This window comes from Apium graveolens, chromosome 2 (genome assembly GCF_009905375.1).
Source record: "Apium graveolens cultivar Ventura chromosome 2, ASM990537v1, whole genome shotgun sequence".
In the NCBI taxonomy this organism is placed as follows: Eukaryota; Viridiplantae; Streptophyta; class Magnoliopsida; order Apiales; family Apiaceae; genus Apium; species Apium graveolens.
This window is the reverse complement of record NC_133648.1, coordinates 315,940,413-315,962,536: the sequence shown is the minus strand read 5'-3', so window position 1 is coordinate 315,962,536 and position 22,124 is coordinate 315,940,413. Positions and strand designations below refer to the sequence as shown.

Genomic DNA, 22,124 nt, shown 5'->3' with positions numbered 1-22,124 from the left:
AAAGAAAAATTATTAAAATGTAAAGTGTACATATATATATACAAATTATGTGTTTTTAAATTTTGCTTTCATAATCTTTTTTTATTACATTATGGACTACACTTTTTATGTTTTCTTATCTATAATTTTATTTTTGAATGTAGATATTCAACAACAGTATCATATTCTTAAGATTATTTATTTAAATGTATTAAAAAATATTTAAATGGAGGAAAATGGAATATATAAAAATAAATATAATATTTTTCATCTCTTTTAGTTCCATATAAAAAATTCTAATGATAAATTTCTTTTAATAAAATTTTGCAACACTTTTGAACTTAGTGTGCAATACTTGTTTTTTTAAATCTATTATTTTGTCGTGTTCTATACATAAACATGGTTTGCATTATATAAAATATATTTTGCATCATTCCACTTATTTAATTTGTGTTGTGCGCTTTTTTTCATTGTACAGCAGCACCTTGTATCCTGCACTCGGTTATACAAAATATGCAGTGTAGAACATAGTATTTTTACTATGTATAATATAGAAAATGGTTTTAATCAATTTATAAAGTGCAGCCCGATGATATATATTATCCAGGAAATATATATATACTCACCATGACAATTTTAAATAAATAAAAAACAAAGAAAAGTGGAGCGTTTGATGAGATATAGATCAACGGGCTAGGTTTGGTCTCCAGGTCTCCAAGAAAAGAACGGTCTCCATAGAACTTCCTTCTAAAGATATAATATTATAATATTGATGTATATATATATATATCTTCAAATACATTATTATCGGATTGTACGATTGAATAATTGAGAACACCTTTATTAATTTTGTCAGTTGCAGAGAAATTAGAAAACTCAAAATATAGTTTTAGTTGAATTGATATATTTTTAATTTCAAACTATTATATGATTTTGTAAATTGCATGTTACTAAAATATAGTTTTGTAATAAAGTGTATTAAGTACTTTCTTTTCTTATTTATTGTTCAGAATTATCAAAATGACATATGTTCTTTGTTAACTAGTAATGTTTAGCACTGTATAGCCTATATAAACATTGAAGTAATATTGTTTACTCCTTACCATTATATATGGATTATTTATTAATTGGTTTGATTATTTGAAACTTAGGATTTGTTTGGCAATATTTTGGATCACCATTTTTGCAGATAAGGTAAGTTAACTCTTCACACTTTATTTTATTCTAAAATCTTTTAAATATTTTTGCAATGCTTTTGTTTTAAAAATTATTGATCAAGTACCATGTTTTAGAAATAAGAATTCCCAGTGTGCTCTCACTTATGAAGCAGTTAGAAATTGCGTATAGTTCCGGAAAACTAGCCTTTGATACCTTACCAGCCAGTGCTACTTATGATGCATTGGGGAGCGCACACTCTATGATACCTTAGGGGCGCATTATTGATAGAAATTATGAACTTTTGATACTGTGTCACCAGGTTTTTGTGGCCTTAGCGAGCTGTGGAATTTTATATCTTTTGTCATATGGATTTTGGAAAATGATTTTTATCTTATAAAATTATGATACTTGATCCACTAGTGTAGAACTGTTTTCTTGCTGGGCTCTTGGCTCATTACTCACAAATTTTGAGGTACTTAACTTTTGGGACATCTTAAAGTGGACTTGATTTGAGCTTGCTTTGAAATAATATTTTAGTGATTATGTTTGTATTGGAGCTGCGTCTCCCATGATTTGCTTTATTTTCAACTTAGATGATTTTATTTCTGTCTCGGATTTTAGAATTTTATGAAAAACTAAAAACGTATTCTTATTATGGATTAAATATGGAGTTTAGCTGAATACTTAAGTACAGTCTGAAAAGTCGTGGTATTACACACCTTGAATGTTTTCAAGATAGGGGTCCTAACTTCTTCTTTTTTACTATAAAAAGTTGTAGCATTTATAGGATGTGCATTTAGTATAAAAGTTAAATAGCATATCCCTCATCTTCAAACCTTCCCAATAAACTTGCACAAAGAATTGATGACTGCTTTGCAGACTCCACTGCTCCTTGGTCACAATAGCAATGGCTCCTCAACCTTCCACAGATATTATTGCACTAGAAATTTTACTTCAAATGTAACTCCTCTACTCAAATCACCACCAACTTGTAAAAATACGAGCATGATGACTACTACTACCACCGTGTATAAAGATTACCACCTACATGAAGGTAGCTCTAGTGCAACTACAATCAGGGCTCCTCCGGCTCCATCTGATCATCTTGAGACGCTGCATGGTGCAGGGGGTATAGGAGTACTAGAGTTTCTTCGAGGCAAAAATTATTTTGTCACTGGTACAACGGGATTTCTTGCCAAAGGTACGTAAAAATATAGGAGTAACAGATTGTTTTTAGTTGATCAGGCTATATGAAATTGTATGACCTTGTTTTTCCAGTATTGATCGAGAAACTCTTACGGACGATGCCTGATGTGGGTAAAATTTACGTTCTGATTAGAGCAAAAGATCAACAAGCTGCTGCAGAAAGATTGAAAAATGAAGTACGTTTTTACTTGACACTTTGTTTTTGTAAAGCACTTGAATGTTGTGTGATGTGATGTCTATTTTTTTAAAATGTCATTAGATCATTAATTCGGAGTTATTCAAGTCACTGGAGAGCTTGCATGGGAAATCCTATATAACATTCATGCTGGACAAGCTTATTCCTGTAGCTGGTGATGTTTGTGAATCTGATCTTGGAATTGAAACTAATTTAGCTGCTGAGATTGCGCAGGCTGTCAATGTAGTTGTTAATTCATCAGCCAGCACTACGTTTGATGAAAGGTTTCTAATTTTATTTGTCCACTGTATAGATCTCAACACAAACACAAGACCTTGTCGGGTCTTGGGCTTTGCCAAAAAGTGCAAGAATCTGTGCCTCTTCAGGAGACACCGATTGAGGAGCCAAGTCTACACTAATGAAGTTGATATTGAAGCTGAACTGAGTATTGCTTTGCAATCAAAGGAGGCTGCTCAAGTTAAATCAACTCCATTGATGAAAGAGTTGGGCTTGCAGAGGTCATCCCTTGATAAATATATTTCTCTGAGTATCGTTTACTCATCTTAATTAACATGTACAATATGCAGGGCAAAGCTACATGGATGGCAAAACACTTACTCATTTACTAAGGCCATGGGTGAGATGTTGATCACCAAACAAAGAGAAAATATACCAGTAGTAATCGTTCGTCCTAGCGTTGTTGAGAGTGCCTATAGGGAGCCTTTCCCAGGTTGGATTGAAGGAAATAGGTATTTGTTTACTTCTAATCACTTCTTGGATTCCATTTCGATATAATGTCTAGTAATTAAGGGAAGCTATATCAATTTTGAAATACTGTGGAAGTCAATATTAACTCAACAACATTCTCATTTGTACCTCTTCCTTTCTTCTTGTTATTAGAATCCTTGACCCCTTAATGTTGTTTTATGGGAAAGGCCAGCTCCCCGGAATTTTAGCAAATCCCAACGCAGTCATTGACATTGTAAGTGAAAGAAAACTGGAAAACTTCCCGTTTATGTATCTAGAGTCATTAACTGTCTGAGATTATGAGTTGTTTATACTTAAGTTTGAATTTAGGGTAGTCCTCCACAACTGATAATAAGTGTGTATGTTTAAAGGTACCCGTGGACATCGTTGTCAATACTATTTTGGTGGCTATGGCAAAGCATGGTAGAGAAGCAAAGCCAGAATTGAATGTGTATCATGCAGCTTCGTCTGTCTCAAATCCAATACTATTTTATGATTTTTTCAAGTATAGTTGTGAGCACTTCAAGTCTTCGCCATTGATGGATCGAGATGGAAAGCAGATTAGGATTACAGATATGAAGTTTTTAAGCTCTCTGTCTGATTTCTCATCTTACATTTCATCAGAGATAATTCAACAGAATGGCCTAAGGGATCATCAAGCAGTGCCAGATGAGAAGCATTTTGTAAAAATTAAGACCAAATGTGAAAAGCTAGAAACACTTCTTTTGCATATGGCTCAGATTTATGAACCTTACATGTTTTTCACTAGCAGGTCAGATATTATAGAATGAATTACTAGTACTGCATGTTTCTAATTGTCAGGTTTGATAATGCTAAAGTGAAAGCACTGATGAAGATGATGTTTGTTGAAGAGAAGAAGCTGTTTGAATGCGACGTTGGGATCATAGACTGGAAAGAATATTATTCTTACGCATGTACGCGACATCTCATATTATTCTTAGGAAAATTTTGGGAAATATTTTGTACACGACACAACAGTAGTTCCTAATCAAGATTACACACTTGGAACCTTATTTGTTGTACATTACAGAAAGTAGAAAACTCTGCAACCATGTTTCTGAAGTTAATATGGTGTGGTTAATGGTTTAAATCCATGTTTTAGACAAGCTTCCCACACTTTTGCAATGTCTAAAATGGTGCTTCCACATTCATGTTCACTCCATCCTTCCAAGGCATGTACCATTCCGGCTACTCGTGAAGCGCTCATAACTCTCCTTGGTAGCCAGTTCTGTTAAACGAAACACGCAATGATTATTAATATGTGTATGTTACTGAACTCTTGAGACTAATGTTTATAAGATATAAATATGATCAAGAAGATGACATGATGTACTAACCTCACAGGAATCGACGTTTTCAAGAGATGCAGGGATCACCATTGCTGGTGTGTGATGGTACAAGCAATCATCGCGAACTTTGATAGGAGGTAATGAAGAAAATGGAATGATAACTGTTCCCTTATCAGCTCTAGACTGTTCTTCATCACCAAGTCCTTCTCCTACTATCCATACTTTTTGCTCATAGCCGCTTAGTCGGATCAAATTCTCACTGTACTTTGTGGCTTCTTGTAGCTTCTCATACTCATCTCCATCAGCAGCCACTTGTATTCCCCTTTTGCACAAAGCAGAAGCTACTGCACAAGCAACTTTTGTGACCTTGCCTCTAAGGAGCACTTGTGTTGTGCCTTGCGGAACGTTGTTTAGGACAATAGCAATGGCCAGAGCACTCCCATCTACAACTCTTAGTTTCAAATTAGGGAATTTTTCGATGAAAATTTCACCATTTTGGTTGAGTTCTTCACTCTGCAGAAAAATGAAAAGATAAGTCTTGTGAGAAATTTTCTTGAAAAAGAAACAAAATATGTTTCCCCGACAAAATGGAGTATTCACTACTAGAAAAATGGCCTTGGATACTTTTTTTTTTCAAAACGATGTTTTCGCATGTACAGAGAGAGGTAGGGGTCTCTAACATCGGTTTTTAACCGATGTTAAAGATGTACATAGACATCGGTTTTCTTAGCAAACTGATGTATAATTCGTCACCTGGTTCAGAAGGCCTAAACTTAAGACTTTAGTGCCTTTTGATTCTGCTTCTAGTATGGCATTTTCTATAAATCCATTGATAGCTTTTCTCTGCCATTTCGAAAAGTACTGCAGAAACAAGAAAATGAACCAATATAGCATCACCCTGACAAGCAATTAGACTAACTGAAATATGAATCAAAACTCAGTTTCCTGATAAACAAAACATACTTGCACGTTAAATCTAGGAACTGCCCATGACTGGACTTTAAGCTCTCCGAACTGATTCCTCTCAGAAATGACCGTTTTTCCATAAAATGAAGTGATAATCATGGACCACCATGTCACTGGTGCCATCAGCTTTAAGTACCATCTCGATTTCTCTGGCTTAGAAGAAACAGAAGCGAATCCTAAACGTAGATGATAAACAGATTCTGCAGTAGTTAAGTGAGTTAAATGAACGACATCCGGTCTGTCTTCCTTTTTCTCAAGGGATGTTTGATGCAAGCTATCAGTAGACTTGTCCATTGTTCCGTAAATGTAGTCATAGATGGGCATAAAAAGTGAGAGGTTTGTTTTGAACTGAGTGTGGTGAAGAGAATGGAATGATGGTGTGTACAGTAAGTACTTAAGGGGAGGAAAGACTCTGAAAAGCCAAGTAGGAATGAATTCGAAATTGCAGTGTCCCATATAGTTTACGAAATCAAAAATAGCAATGTAGCCGAGAAATGCAAGAATTGATGCAGTTCCTGTAAGGTTTAGAATCACCATTGGTTCTGCAAAGAGTACAACGTATGCTAAATCCTCCGCGAATGGATGAATAACAGCTGCAAAGTTTCAGTAAAATTTTCCAAATTAGTAACTAAATTTCAAAAACAACAGATATACAGACGTTTTAATGGTGAAAAAACGTAAATTGTTTAGGGGAGACACATGTCTCCCCTCCGTGCCCCTTACTAGATTCTCCCCTGCACACACACGTAGTAAGATTGTTGCATAAACTTACATGTAATAGGCTCGGTAACAATCGAAGAGTGATGATGAGAGTGGTAGCGAGAGTATAGAAAATGATGATGAAGTGCTCTATGAAACCAATAGTACAGAAACTCAATAGGACCAACATGAAGCAAAAACATTAGAATTGCACCATCAAGCTTCCACAATGGCATTTTCGCAATTGCTGGATGAGTGAAACTAAACAGATAGTATAGCAGCGCAACCGCCAAAATAGTATCATCCCTGTGGCGCAAAATTAAAGAAATCACAAGCATTTAAATATCAGCAATACAACAATCAGAGCTAAACAAATAGCAAGAGAAGAACTTAATTACCAATCTCTTTCCCTATCAACTTGTTCAAACTCAATGTTCTTGTCAACAATTCTAAGCTTGGCTGTTCGATAACGAGAATACGAAATCCAAATTTTAACTCAACAGAATTAAAATTAGGATAACAGATATGAAGTTTTTAAGCTCTCTGTCTGATTTCTCATCTTACATTTCATCAGAGATAATTCAACAGAATGGCCTAAGGGATCATCAAGCAGTGCCAGATGAGAAGCATTTTGTAAAAATTAAGACCAAATGTGAAAAGCTAGAAACACTTCTTTTGCATATGGCTCAGATTTATGAACCTTACATGTTTTTCACTAGCAGGTCAGATTCTCTTTCAACCTAGGCAACTACAGACTTTTCCTAATCAATTCACGAAAGTTCTATCTCAATATTATAGAATGAATCTTTAATACTGCATTTTTCTAATTGTCAGGTTTGATAATGCTAAAGTGAAAGTACTGATGAAGATGATGTCTGTTGAAGAGAAGAAGCTGTTTGAATGCGACGTTGGGATCATAGACTGGAAGGAATATGTATGCAACATCCACATTCCAGGATTTCACACTTACGTCTTGAAGGGAAAGTAAACTAGGAACACCAGGATGATTCAGAAATAGTACAGTGACAAAGCCTCATTTCTCCCTTCTCTGTCCATGGTTCGCGAATGTGATAAACCAGGACAAGCTTATATGTTACTACCATATTAATTTTTTCCACTGCTAAGAATATGCTTTCTAGAGTCTATAATCAAGAACTCATTGTAATTGAGCTCTTCAAGTTTTGTTGTTCTTCCAGCACAAGAGGTGGCAACACGTTATGCTAACAGACATATTCATCTTGATGTAAAACCTTCAAAAATCAAAAACAATGTCTTTACCTATCGCAAGTAAAAAAGAAAATCTTATGAATCGGGTTAAATATCAAGTAAGTGACTAACTGCGTCCAAAAAACTCAAGTAGGTTACTCATTGCAAATTTGACTCAAAATGATCATCAAATAACTTAATTTGATCACTTCGTTATAGTCAAAAACTGAAATTAGCCAAAATCAAAAAAAGTTAACGCGGGAGGGTAGGGGTCATTTTGGGCTTCAATATGGTTATTAAAACTTGTTTTTTGACTCACAAAATCATGATGAAATCTCGTTTTTAATCTTCAAAGTTTTAAAAATAGCTCAAGTTAGGAGAAATAAAGCCAGATTTCAACATGATTCTGTGAGCCAAATAGAAAGTTTTAGTAACCATATTGAAGTCCAAAACGAGCTCTACCATTCTATTTTACCATTTTTCAATTTTGGGTAATTTCAATTTTTGACTTTATCGAAATGATCAAATTAAATGAATTAATGATCACTTTGAGTCAAATTTGCAATGAATGACCTATTTAAGTTATTTGGACGTAATCAGTCACCTACTTGATTTTTAACCCCTTATGAATCTAAGTTAGGATTATAGAGGTTGCTGCATTTCATAGGGAACATTACTCCCTTGAAACATACGATCAGAGATAAAAATAGGATGCTCGTGCTAGACAATGAGCCACCCCATTTGCAGATCGTTTAAAAGAAAATAAAGACACATCTGACAATGTCTCTAGTATACACAAACATTCTTCCACCACCACCTCAAAGTATGACTCCATAGTTCAATGAGTAACAAAGAATCAGACTCAATATAACAGGACGTCCACACAGTTGCTGCTTACTCCAACTTAGCGCCTCCTTTAAGCCAGTGGCCGAACCAAGATCACAAAGCAGGTGGGGTCAAAATGAATTCTCGCTAATTTTTAGAATTTAGACGGTGCTTTAAGTAAAACTTCTACTGATTCTCAACTAAAAATTGTGACTTTATGAAAAGTTTTTATTGACATTTTCAGTTTAGCCAGGGCTTCGGCCTAGGTTAGCCCGGTTGGTTCAGCCTTTGTCGATAGCCTTAGCCACAGCTAGGGCTGTAATTCGAGTCGGGCGGCTCACGAGCTTGCCCGGCTCGAACTCGTTTAAGTGGGCTCGACTCGGCTCGTTTAGTTAAACGAGCCGAGTTCGGGCAGAAGTTCCGGCTCGTTTAATTACCCGAGTCGGCTCGACTCGACTCGTGAAATTAAACGAGCCGAGTTCGGGTAGAGTTTTTGGCTCGATTAAATGTAAAATTAAATGAACGGGCTCGCCCGACTCGTTAAAACCGGCTCGTTTAGGGCTCGCCCGACTCGTTAAAACCGGCTCGTTTAGCTAAACGAGCTGGGTCGACTCGACTCGTGGAATTAAACGAGTCGAGTTCGGGTAAGGTTTAGGCTCGATTAGTTAAACGAGCCGGCTCGGCTCGGCTCGACTCGATTAATCTCGGCTCGAATTATGTCCGGCTCGAAACTCGGCTCACTCGGCCCGAATTACGGCCCTAGCCACCGCTCTGCAACATGCACGAGTCCTTGCAAAAACACCGTTTGAGTCTCTGACTACAAAAGCAAAACTGTAGCGTCCTGTTTCAGCGAACATAGCAGCATCCGTATTAATAGTGATTTAGTCTGAAGTTGGTTTTCTCCACTTTTCAAGACCATCTCCTGGGATATGCGACTCCATAGTGGCTGAACCACAGAGGGTGAGAGAATGTTTGAGATTCCCTGAACTCGAAAAAATAATTTAGGAAGACTTAATTATACATTAGCACCCTCAGAGAAAAAAGATGGAATTTATATAGGAAAAAATTTAAGCATCCCTAAATTTTTGTCCTTGTCCTGCAACTGCTACATGGAGACATTTTCTCACTAATCTAGGATAGGGTTGTCAAAAAAATTCGAAAAATATAATATTTGTTGTCAGAAAAATTCGTATTCGCATTCGAGAAAAAGGGGATATTATCCGTATCCGAAATAAAATGAATATTATTCGTATTGGAATCCGGGATATTCGAACCCGAAACTAAATACATATATGATATTTAAATTATATAAACATATAATTATATAAAATTTAAAATATATTTTTTTAGTTTATATTTTGTAAATGCATTAAATAAATACATTATACAAATTTTATATAATTGTACCCTTACTTTATACATATATAAATATATCATTTGTGTTTAATTGTAAAAAATGTTCTAAAATTATCGTCAATACGTAAGGCCATAAAAAATTCAAAAAATCCGATATTCTTCCGAAATATTCGCATTCGTATCCGAGAAAAAACGGATATTATCCGTATCCGAAATAAAATTGATATTATCCGTATTCGAATCCGACAATTGCGGATGCGGATACGGTTACAGATATAGGCAGATCTGTATCTGAATTATCAGTTTGACAGTCCTAGCCTTAATCAAGAGTTACACTCGCTAATTTTAAAAAAAAGAAGAAGATGTTTTTAGGAAAAAAATGCTTTTAATAAATTGTTCTTTTATTTATGTTTTACATAATAAATAATATTTTATGTTCAGCGAAAAGGTGATAGGCTGACATAATAACGCCATAGTTGCCATAGTTGCGAAAAGGTGATAGGCTGGCATATTTCTAGTATTTCTCTTGAAAAGATGGAGTGAGGTCCCAGAAAGAGCTGTTCGTGAACCGAACCGTTCGCGAACAAGCTCGATCTCGTCTGGTTAAAGGCTCGATCCGGCTCGATTCGTAGGGCTCGAGCTCGAACTTAAACATAAAAATGTGTTCGTTAGGAAAACGAGCTCGAACCGAGCTTTTGGCATGTTCGGCCGAGCTCGACTCGGCTCGGTTCGGCTCGAACTCGACTCAGTTCGGCTAGAAAAAAATCAAAAAAAATATTTTAATTTTTATATATTTGATTATTATGAATTTTATTCAGATTTTTAATAAATATTTTAAAATTATTGAACCATATGAATGTCAAAATATATATTTTAGTAATTTGAAAAAAAATTAGATATTAAAAATAAAAATTTTAACAAGTGATTTGACTACTACTTGTAACTAGTATTTATTCCCTGATTGGTGTTGTGATTTTTTTAAAATTATTTATAAATGATCCAACCGTACGGATGCCAAGATCTATATATTTAAGTGATATAATTAAAAATTTAGAAAAAATAAATATATTTGGTTTGCTATTTTAATAGTCAACCAGTAGTTTGACCAGTACTTCTATTTAGTCCTATATTGATGTATCGAATTTTTAAAAAAATATTTATGAATGATCCAACCGTACTTATGTCAAGATCTATATGTTTTAATGATAAGACAAAATTTTTACAAAAAAAAAGTATTTTGTTTGTTATTTTAACAATCAACCAACGGTTTGAATAATACTTATAACTAATGTTTAGTCTCATATGTAATATATAATAGATGATGTCAAAGAATTATGCCTCAGAAGAATGTCAAAGATTACTGGAGCTAATAATATCATCAACATCTATGATCTGAGTATATCAGAAGATCAGAAGAGTTGAAGGCAGCAGGCAAGAGCAGAATATCATAGGATGGAAGATTTCTGAATATAAAAGCTGACTCTTTGTCAAGTTACATGATAGGGATGTTAGCTAGATATCCTAAGCCAGATTTGCTGAAACTAATAGAGGCTCTAACTGACACCCTCATCCTAGAAGAATTGGAAATACTTGTGTAAATTAAGAACATAATTGAGAAAGAATCAGACAGCTCAGTCTTTACTTAATTATTGTAAACTGTCAAATATTCATTGTACAAGTGTTGTATCAGCTTTTGTATTATCTTATTTTCATTCTTTAACTTGGGGTTAGTCTTGTTAACAGGCATGAATTTATGATAAGCAATCTTCTCACAAATTGGGGGAGATTGTTGTGCAAGACATGCCTGTATTATAACAAGACTAAGTCATACTGACAACCCTAAGATTAGTTGTATTGTAACCTTAATCTGTAATTCATACTTGTAACATTTAATGTCTGTAAAATGTAAATGGAACATACTGGAGCATTTTTCTCTAAACAGTGTCAAGCCTAAGAATTCTATCTGGAAGAAGATCAAGAAGATCATGCCTCAGAAGAATTATGAAGAAGCTTGGAGTTGAATAAATCTGTTTGGTGTAAAACATTCTAAGTCAAGATCTCTACAAGTCACAGAATTAGTGTTATAGAGAAATCATTCGAGAACTCCAGAATGACTTATCGAGAAGTCATTTAAACTCCAGAGAGTACCGACGGATGAATAACATCTACCTGACGGATGAGCAATATCTACTCGACGGATGAGCAATGTCTACCCGACGGTTAAGCAATATATACTTGACGGATGAGCAATGTCTACCCGACGGATAAGCAACATCCATCGGGTGTAGAGAACTCAGGAATTGCTATTGGAGATATCAATAAGTTAGATACCCATTTGAGAACTCAGAGATATCGACAAGTATACATTCATTAGAGAACTCTGAGTTATCGATAAGCCAAAGTCCATTAGAGAACTCTGAGTTATCGATAAACCAAAATTCACTAGAGAACTCAGAGTTATCGATAAGTCAAGTTAACAATGAAGTTTCAGAGATAGCGACAAGCCAACATGCCTATCGAGATGTCGAGTTCTCTACAACTTAATTGGAGATCTCGAAGTGAAGAAATTTCTCTAAGTACAGAATTGCAGAACAGTTCAATATCCAAGGTTACAAATCAACAAACAATTCACACAGCTGGATTGACAAGTCTACAAAAAGCAGCTTGAGAGATGTGCAAGATCAATGACAAAGATTAACTGACAGAGGAGATTAAAGTAATCACGGGATGCTAAAGATATGCTAAGCCAGAAATGGAAGATTTGTTTTTCTATATATAGAAATGACAAGTGACAGTTTAGAAAAGCTAATAGCATGTTTATTATCCACTGTGTAAACCAGCAGTTAACTGAGTTATAAAGTTAACACTGGTCCTCTAGTTAAGCAGAACAATAAGAATAGAAAATTTGTGTGTTCTCTCTCAAGAAACAAGCTAAGTTCTAAAACAAGAACTTAGAGATTTTGTAGCAAAACACTGCTTGATTTTTAATATAAAATTAAGTGAGTTTTGAAGATCTTTGTTTTACATATTTGCACAGTTATTTATGTTTAACATCCATTCTACTAAATCATTAACAACTACCAACTGCTAAAGCCTAAGTCGATCGAAAATCAAACAATTAAGCCAAAACACATTCACCCCCCCTCTATGTTGTATTCATACCTAACAAGTGGTATCAGAGCAAAATCTGAAAGTAAACAGATTATATCTTGGAAAAATGAATACACAGAAAATCAGTAGTATCAAGATTTCTCCCTTTGATAAGGCCAATTACACTTTATGGAAAAAAATGTTGTTGTTTATAAGAATCGCCAATCATCTTTACATTGGTATCCTCAAGAATGGGCCCTTCACTCCTGTAGTTAGAGTTGAGGAAACCACGGATGGAGATATGGTTATTCCAGCTCATTATGCTCCCAAGGATCCTTCTGAGTATACTAAACCTGAAAGAGTGAAAGTTTCCCTAGACAATGCTTTGCAACTGATACTAATTGAGTCACTTGACAATGTAATGTATAATAACATTGTCAACTGTGACACTTCTAAACAGATCTGGGAAAAGATTGAAATACTTTGTGAAGGAACTGAGGAGGTTAGGTCAAATCAAAGAAGGATATTGATTTCCCAGTATGAGGGTTTTATGGCTAAACCAAAAGAGAGTATTAATGATATGTTTGAAAGGTTTAATAAGCTAATAAATGACTTGCAGCTTCATGATAAATTTTATGATGTCGAAGAAGTGAATTTGAAGTTCTTGCTTACTCTCCCTGATCACTTGGAACAAAAAATCTCTGCAATTAGAGAAGGAAGGGATCTGAGTAGAATCACACTGGAAGTGCTCTATGGGGTTCTGAAAACTTATGAGCTTGAAATGATTCAAAAGAAGTCATTAAGGGCTGGTCAAGGATATGTAATGGATGGCTCAAGTGCACTGATTGTGAATGATGGCCAGACTTCTAATGATGAGCAAAGATCCCCAACTCCAACAATTTCTACAAGTGAGAAAAGAGTCAATGACACTGAAGAGCAAGTCATACTGGAATGGGATGAAGAAGATGAGTTCTACACTCTTGATGAGCTTGATGAGCTAGACAAATCAATGGCTTACTTGGCTAGAAAATTCTCTAATATTAGAGTAAAGAAACCAAGATTTTTCAAGAGCAAAGGACAGTCCTTCAACAAAGACATCAGCTGGAAAGGAAAAGGGAAGTACACTCCTGATAGCAAAACTGGCTACAAAACTGGATCTGTTGATAGATCAAAAATAAGGTGCTTTAACTGTGATGAGTTGGGCCATTTTGCTACAGAATGTAGGAAACCCAAGAAGGCAAAGAAAGACAAAGCCTATCTTGAATTGGAAGCAAAGTATGATGCTCTTCTAAAGAAGCAACAATGGAAAGCTTATATTGCTGAGGGCAAGAGCTGGGATGATTCAGATAATGATGAAGATGAAGTAGTTGGAAACTATGCATTCATGGCCTTGGAGCAAGGATTTTCTTCATCATCTAAATCACAGGTACCAACTCTTACCACAATTGATTTAAATGTGAGTCAATATAAGGAAACTGTTGAAAAGATGAGCACAGAAATGTTCCACATTCATACAAGCATGGTTGCTGTAAATGAGGAAGTTAGCAGATTGAAAAAGATCAATGAAAAACTTGAGAGTGAAAAACAAGAGACTGAATTGTTGCTGGTTGAGCTTTATACTGCTAAGCAAGAAAATGCATACTTAAAGAACAAATTAAAGTGTGCAACTGAAATTGAAGCAGTATTGAGAGAAAAACTGGAGAAGAATGAAGTGAAGCTGAAATCCTTCAGAAATGCTTCTGATTTGATTGGCCAATATCATGAAAAGAACAAGCCATGTGCAAACATTGCCATTGGTCTTGATTATGAGGATTTGAAAAACAAGAGGAAGTCTGTCAGTGACAAATGGAAATCAACTGAAACTGAAGATGTTTCAATTATTTTGAAGAAAGTTGAATCACCTTTGTTTAAGGCATGTGAAGTGAACTTCAGTGAAGAAGAGTTGATATTGAAGCTGAACTGAGTATTGCTTTGCAATCAAAGGAGGCTGCTCAAGTTAAATCAACTCCATTGATGAAAGAGTTGGGCTTGCAGAGGTCATCCCTTGATAAATATATTTCTCTGAGTATCGTTTACTCATCTTAATTAACATGTACAATATGCAGGGCAAAGTTACATGGATGGCAAAACACTTACTCATTTACTAAGGCCATGGGTGAGATGTTGATCACCAAACAAAGAGAAAATATCCCAGTAGTAATCGTTCGTCCTAGCGTTGTTGAGAGTGCCTATAGGGAGCCTTTCCCAGGTTGGATTGAAGGAAATAGGTACTTGTTTACTTCTAATCACTTCTTGGATTCCATTTCGATATAATGTCTAGTAATTATGGGAAGCTATATCAATTTTGAAATACTGTGGAAGTCAATATTAACTCAACAACATTCTCATTTGTACCTCTTCCTTTCTTCTTGTTATTAGAATGTTTGACCCCTTAATGTTGTTTTATGGGAAAGGCCAGCTCCCCGGAATTTTAGAAAATCCCAACGCAGTCATTGACATTGTAAGTGAAAGAAAACTGGAAAACTTCCCGTTTATGTATCTAGAGTCATTAACTGTCTGAGATTATGAGTTGTTTATACTTAAGTTTGAATTTAGGGTAGTCCTCCACAACTGATAATAAGTGTGTATGTTTAAAGGTACCCGTGGACATCGTTGTCAATACTATTTTGGTGGCTATGGCAAAGCATGGTAGAGAAGCAAAGCCAGAATTGAATGTGTATCATGCAGCTTCGTCTGTCTCAAATCCAATACTATTTTACGATTTTTTCAAGTATAGTTGTGATCACTTCAAGTCTTCGCCATTGATAGATCGAGATGGAAAGCAAATTAGGATAACAGATATGAAGTTTTTAAGCTCTCTGTCTGATTTCTCATCTTACATTTCATCAGAGATAATTCAACAGAATGGCCTAAGGGATCATCAAGCAGTGCCAGATGAGAAGCATTTTGTAAAAATTAAGACCAAATGTGAAAAGCTAGAAAACTTCTTTTGCATATGGCTCAGATTTATGAACCTTACATGTTTTTCACTAGCAGGTCAGATTCTCTTTCAACCTAGGCAACTACAGACTTTTCCTAATCAGTACACGCAAGTTCTATCTCGATATTATAGAATGAAGCTTTAGTACTGCATGTTTCTAATTGTCAGGTTTGATAATGCTAAAGTAAAAGCACTGATGAAGATGATGTCTGTTGAGGAGAAGAAGCTGTTTGCATGCGATGTTGGGATCATAGACTGGAAGGAATATGTACGCGACATCCATATTCCAGGATTTCGCACTTATGTCTTGAAGGGAAAGTAAGAAACCAGGAAAAAAGATTACGAACCTCATTTCTGCCCCCTTCCTGAGGTTGATGCAATATATGTGAAACATGCATGTGAGAACAAACTAAGGCAATACTTCCTGAGGATTAGTTCTGTAACTAGTGATATGAAACAAGAACGAGCCTCGGATATCATCACTAATAGTTTTGTACTTGTGTTTTTGAATTGCAATGAGCCAATGTACGAAAATTCGGACTCTCTCCCCTGTTATATGTGATAACAAAAGGTGATAGACAGTAGTGCACAGGCATAGGCATTTTGATTTAAGAAAATTAACCATAATATTCTCAGGGTATTAGAGCCTAGGTTGGCGGGAGAAGCACTAAGGTTCGACTTCCTGATATCCAGTATTCTCAATAATTATTCAAAATATTAATATTATATCTTGGTGGGCCCAAATAAATGGGGCAAGATCCCCACCTAGTAATTGACCGGATGTTAGGCCCAAAAAAGCACGAAACACCTAATGATGCACTTTTTATATCCGAATAACAGGCTTTCGAGTGAGGGGATATTAAGATATGAGATATGATCTGGGTTAGCCGAATTCCTAATACATTGAGATTTTAGCAGAACTGGTAACTTAACATTGGTGGATGATTTTTTTAGAGCTGCAAACGAACAGAACCCAGCTGAGTTTTATCCGAGCCGAGCCGAGCCGAGTTGAGTTCAAAAATCAAGCCAAAAAAAATGTCCACGATCGGCTCGTTTATAAACGAGTCGAACCGAACACGAGTTTGCTCACTAACAACCGAGCAGGGCCGAACTCGAGCAGAGCCAAACTCGAGCCGAGTCGAGTTGTCCACTAATAGTTCGCATATATTTTTTAATCGAACAAGCTTAAGGTAAAATTTATAATTTTATAAATTATATGGAAATTAAATACTGGTTTGATCTTACAATTTGAATTATATACGCACACTTACACTCGACACTTATTTCTTAATCCATATAATTTTATCAACTTATTTCACAAGTCGAGTTTTAAGAACAAAATCTTTTTTATTTTAAATTATTGAGATATTCGTAACTTTAGAAATCGTACATTACTTTTAAATTCTTGATGTCGATTATTAAAGATTTAGTAATTTTTGATATTTCAGTTAAATTGGTTTAGATTAGAAAGGACATATAAAATCTATTTTTATACTAAAGTAAAGTACAGCTAAGATCATTCTTGTTGATGTGTCAAACTCTCATTTGACAACTAACATCATCAAATTATAGGTGTCAAACTCTCATCAATTTTGATGATGTCATCTTTCACTAATAATTCTTTACTCATTTAATTTACTTTCAAAATATATCTCTCTCTCATTTATTAACTCCACTAATTCTCTTTGTTCTCCATTTCTACTATTTCCCTTCCTCCTCACTTTTACATTCTCATATTTATAATTTACAATATTTCTCTTTAATCCACTAATTTTATCTTCATAAAAATTTATTTTATTTATATAAATATTCGTCAATTCCTTTTTATATTTTAAATTTAATAGAAAGTTGATAATCAATATTTGTATTTTGTATACTATTATTTTTAAGTTTTATTCTATTATTTATTATTATATATTATGAATTTAGTATTAATACATATTTGAATTAAACTATTTCTAAAATATCTTTATTAAAATATAATTATGAGATAAACGGACATATGCCCGGGAACTACTCTAGTAAAATAAAGGAAGCAGGCCCCTTTAAGTGGTCGAGAAATATATTTATTAAAAATTATTTTATCTTTTTCCCAAAAATATTATAATGTTATAATTTATTTTAATAACTCACTATTTTAATTCATTTGAAATCGTAATTTTGGTCGATATTATCATAGACTCCTCTAATAAAAGTGTGAGGTAGAATTTAGTTTTAAGTTTAATTAGATATTGTTTGTTAAAGTAACCAAACTCTAGTGATATATATTAAATTAATTAAATTATTTGTTATTAAAATATATATTAAATTTAAATTAAATTAATTATTTTACTTTAAAATAAGTATTAAATTTTAATTAAAAAAATAAACATTTATACAAGTGATTAGTAAATATTTATTATTCGTTATATATAAAAATTTTATCCGAGACGAGTCGAGTTACCGATTTCGAGCTGAGTCCAAGCTAAACAACTCGAGTCAGAGCCGAACATACAAAAAAACTCGCCTCGACTCATTTAATTACCCGAGATTATTTTTATGTTCGCGATCAAAATGAACCGAGACGAGTTTAAATAAACGAGCCGATCCCGAGTTTTGTTCACGAACGCTATGTTCATTTGCAGCTATAATTTTTCTCGTGATGTATGGGTATTCTTGTTGAGTGATAAAATAGAGGTACTTAAATTTTTTTATGTGGTTTATTGGTATGGTTGACTGTCAGTTTGAACAAAAAATAAAAATTGTACGCAGTGACAATGGTATATAATTTAATAGCATGAAAAAATATTTTTTGGCGAATGGTATATTATTTAAACTAGTTGTGTGGGTAGTCCTCAGCAAAATGGACAAGTGGAGAGAAAACAACATCATATTTTAAATCTTGGACGCGCTTTAAGATTTAAAGGAAATTTTCCTATCATGTTTTGGGGAGAATGTATCTTGGTTGCAGCATATTTAATTAATAGAACACCTTCTAGTGGTTTACAAAACAATATTTCGTATGAAATTTTATTTGATTTTCCTCACTCTTATGATATTTTGCGTATATTTGGATGTTTGTGTTTTGCTCATAATCAATGAGCAAAAATTGATAAATTTGCAAGTCGTAATAGAAAGTGTGTATTTGTAGCTTACCCTCGTGGTAAAAAAGGATGGAAGCTATATGATTTGGAGAATAAAGATTTTTTCGTGTCTCGTGATGTGAACTTTTATGAGAATATTTTTTCTTACTTGGAGAATGATTCAGTGAATGCTAAATTGCCCCCTCCGATGAAAAATAAAGTGTTTATAGATTATTCAAAAAAATTGAGTATTACGATATGCCAAATGAAACAACAGAGGTAATGAACTCAGATTCTCCTAATCATAATATTAAACCCCCAAATTTAGTGTTAATTGATCCATAAATCAGTGTTATGCAAGCAGGTGAGACCTCTACAAGTACCTAATGCTATATTTGATAGTACTTCGGGTCGAGAAATGAGAACAAAATTTCCATCGACTAGACTTTGTAACACATACAGTATTACATAAGACTCCATCATATGTTTTCTCTACTCCCAATTCTCCTTCGAGTACACGTTTTCCGAAAGCACATTATGTTAGTTGTGATAAATTTTTTGTTAAACACCGAAATTTTCTTGCAGCTATTACTACAGGTATGGAGCCACAATCTTTTAAGGAGGCTGTGAAGGACCCAGGGTGGCGTAATGCGATATAAAAAGAAATTCAAGATTTAGAAGATAATGGCACATGGATCATGAAGTATCTTCCTCCAGGGAAAAAAGCACTTGGCAATAAATGGGTGTACAAAATTAAGTACAACTCAGATGGCACCATTGAAAGAATGAATGCTAGACTGGTTGTTTTTGGGAATCATCAGGTGGAAGGTATTGATTATAATGAAATATTTGCTCTTGTGTCAAAGATGGTGACTATTCGGGCTTTCTTAGCCATTGCTGCAATAAAAAATTTGGAATTACATTAAATGGATGTCCATAATGCTTTTTACACGGTGATCTCGATGAGGAAGTATATATTAAACTTCTGCCTGGTTTTAAATCTCCAACTCCAAGTATGGTTTATCATCTTTATAAGTCAATATATCGGTTAAGATAGTCACCTCGTTGTTGTTCTGATAAACTTGTTGCCGCATTAAAGGAGTATGAATTTATGCAATTTTATTCTGATTATTCGCTTTTTACATATACAAAGGGTGGTGTACAAATAAACGTGCTTTTCTATATTGATTACTTGATTATTTCTGGAAGTGATTCTCATGCATTAAAGATGTTTAAAGATTATCTTTGCTCTTGTTTGCTCATGAAAGATCTTATGGTGGTGAAATATTTTTTGGGTATTGAGGTGGCTCGAAATCCTCAAAGATTATTTTTATGTCAGCGAAAGTAGACTCTTGATATTATTTATGAAACATTTTTGTTGGATGCTAAGCCTGCAATTCTACCAATTGAACAAAATCATAAACTTGGTCATGCTACTGGTGCATATCTCGCGGATCCTGAAAAATATCGTAGACTTGTTGGACGTCTTATTTATTTGGCAGTTACACGCCCAGATTTATCATACACAAATCATATTATTTTTCAGTTTTTACAAAATCGTTGATAAAAGCATTAGGATGCAGGTAAAGGAATTTTACTTCGTTCTGATAGTGAATTGTCTTTGACTAGTTGGTGCGACTCGGATTGGGCAACATGTCCTCTTACTCGACGATCTCTTACTAGTTGGTTGATATTTCTTGAGCAGTCGCCAATATCTTGGAAGACTAAACATACAGTATCTTATTCTTCAGAAGCCGAGTATTGTTCAATGGAAGCTATTACTTGTGAGTTAAAGTGGTTAAAGGCACTTATATTGAGTCTTGTGTACATCACAAGAAAGTTATTCTTTTATTTTGTGATAGTAAATCTGCATTGCACATTATCAAGAATCCTGTTTTTCATTAGAGAACGAAACATATTGAGATCGATTGTCATTTTATGCAAGATGGTATTATCTCTCCATTTTTATGTGCATACCACTGAACAATTAGAAGATATATTTACAAATGCATTGGAAAGAGACAGTTTGATTTCTATTTCAGTAAGTTGGGTATTTGTGATCTACATGCTCCAACTTGATAGGGGTATTAGGAAAATATATTAAATATATATTATATGTTTGATAGTTATTATAAAGTTGAGTTCTGTGGAGACCCATGTATATTGGAGACCGTGGAGACCTCTACTACAACCGTTATATTCTTTTATAATCATGTGACAAATACTAAAGTATGACACTTTCTATCTTTCTATATTAGTGTGTTGAGCCAATGAATAACCAACACAACTGTAACTAGAGGAAATTCAAATAAGCATTCATAAATAGTTTTATTGTGAATAGATTTGAAGAACATTTTTATGTAACAATGAAAAATTAATCGAGTGCCAAACATTTTAAAATGGGTCACAGGAGTGAAGGTGCAATATTACAGTTTTCATGGGAGGAACATAATTTTATGAGAAATTTGTAGTTTTCTTCAGTTCAACTACAATGTTTAATTTTCTATTTTTACGTTTTTTTGCATAACATAATAGTTTTTTTGAAAAAATAATTATTTGTTTGCAGAATTCTGACTCTTAAAAAACGATTATAGAGCTGAAGTTTTTTCCACAAATATTTTTCCTTAACTATAATTATGTTTTATTTCTATTAAAAATAATATAATAAAAATATGTGAAATTATTCATTTGGGCAAAAAAAGACCCACTTAAAAAAATTATAAAGTTTGTAGATAAACATTTTGTGCAAAATCAAGAATCAAAGTCTTAAAAAAATATAAATATGTTGTGATTTTATAAATATTTTGTTGATAACGTTTCTGTTAAATAAAATATAAAATTTTATTATAATAAAGAAAAATTATTAAAATGTAAAGTGTACATATATATATACAAATTATGTGTTTTTAAATTTTGCTTTCATAATCTTTTTTTATTACATTATGGACTACACTTTTTATGTTTTCTTATCTATAATTTTATTTTTGAATGTAGATATTCAACAACAGTATCATATTCTTAAGATTATTTATTTAAATATATTAAAAAATATTTAAATGGAGGAAAATGGAATATATAAAAATAAATATAATATTTTTCATCTCTTTTAGTTCCATATAAAAAATTCTAATGATAAATTTCTTTTAATAAAATTTTGCAACACTTTTGAACTTAGTGTGCAATACTTGTTTTTTTAAATCTATTATTTTGTCGTGTTCTATACATAAACATGGTTTGCATTATATAAAATATATTTTGCATCATTCCACTTATTTAATTTGTGTTGTGCGCTTTTTTTCATTGTACAGCAGCACCTTGTATCCTGCACTCGGTTATACAAAATATGCAGTGTAGAACATAGTATT

At 33.7% G+C, this 22,124-nt stretch overlaps 3 protein-coding genes across 3 annotated transcripts; 2 read left to right on the top strand and 1 right to left on the bottom strand.

Moving 5' to 3' along the window:
- Window positions 1–2,142: 2,142 nt before the first annotated feature.
- On the top strand, window positions 2,143–4,274 carry LOC141704269 (fatty acyl-CoA reductase 2, chloroplastic-like). Its single transcript, XM_074507546.1, has 7 exons — window positions 2,143–2,338; window positions 2,416–2,519; window positions 2,603–3,036; window positions 3,106–3,267; window positions 3,419–3,500; window positions 3,637–4,037; window positions 4,088–4,274. The coding sequence occupies exons 1-7, from the start codon at window positions 2,143–2,145 to the stop codon at window positions 4,272–4,274; spliced, it is 1,566 nt and encodes a 521-aa protein (XP_074363647.1).
- LOC141708862 (very-long-chain aldehyde decarbonylase CER1-like) lies at window positions 4,207–6,724 on the bottom strand. Its single transcript, XM_074512672.1, has 6 exons — window positions 6,639–6,724; window positions 6,314–6,546; window positions 5,539–6,134; window positions 5,329–5,436; window positions 4,624–5,088; window positions 4,207–4,514 (listed from the first exon to the last, which is right to left on the bottom strand). The coding sequence occupies exons 2-6, from the start codon at window positions 6,474–6,476 to the stop codon at window positions 4,350–4,352; spliced, it is 1,497 nt and encodes a 498-aa protein (XP_074368773.1). The 5' UTR covers window positions 6,477–6,546; window positions 6,639–6,724; the 3' UTR covers window positions 4,207–4,349.
- An 8,144-nt stretch (window positions 6,725–14,868) lies between these two features.
- On the top strand, window positions 14,869–16,019 carry LOC141704259 (fatty acyl-CoA reductase 2, chloroplastic-like). The gene is made up of 4 exons (XM_074507545.1): window positions 14,869–14,984; window positions 15,136–15,217; window positions 15,354–15,775; window positions 15,866–16,019. The coding sequence occupies exons 1-4, from the start codon at window positions 14,869–14,871 to the stop codon at window positions 16,017–16,019; spliced, it is 774 nt and encodes a 257-aa protein (XP_074363646.1).
- Window positions 16,020–22,124: the final 6,105 nt, after the last annotated feature.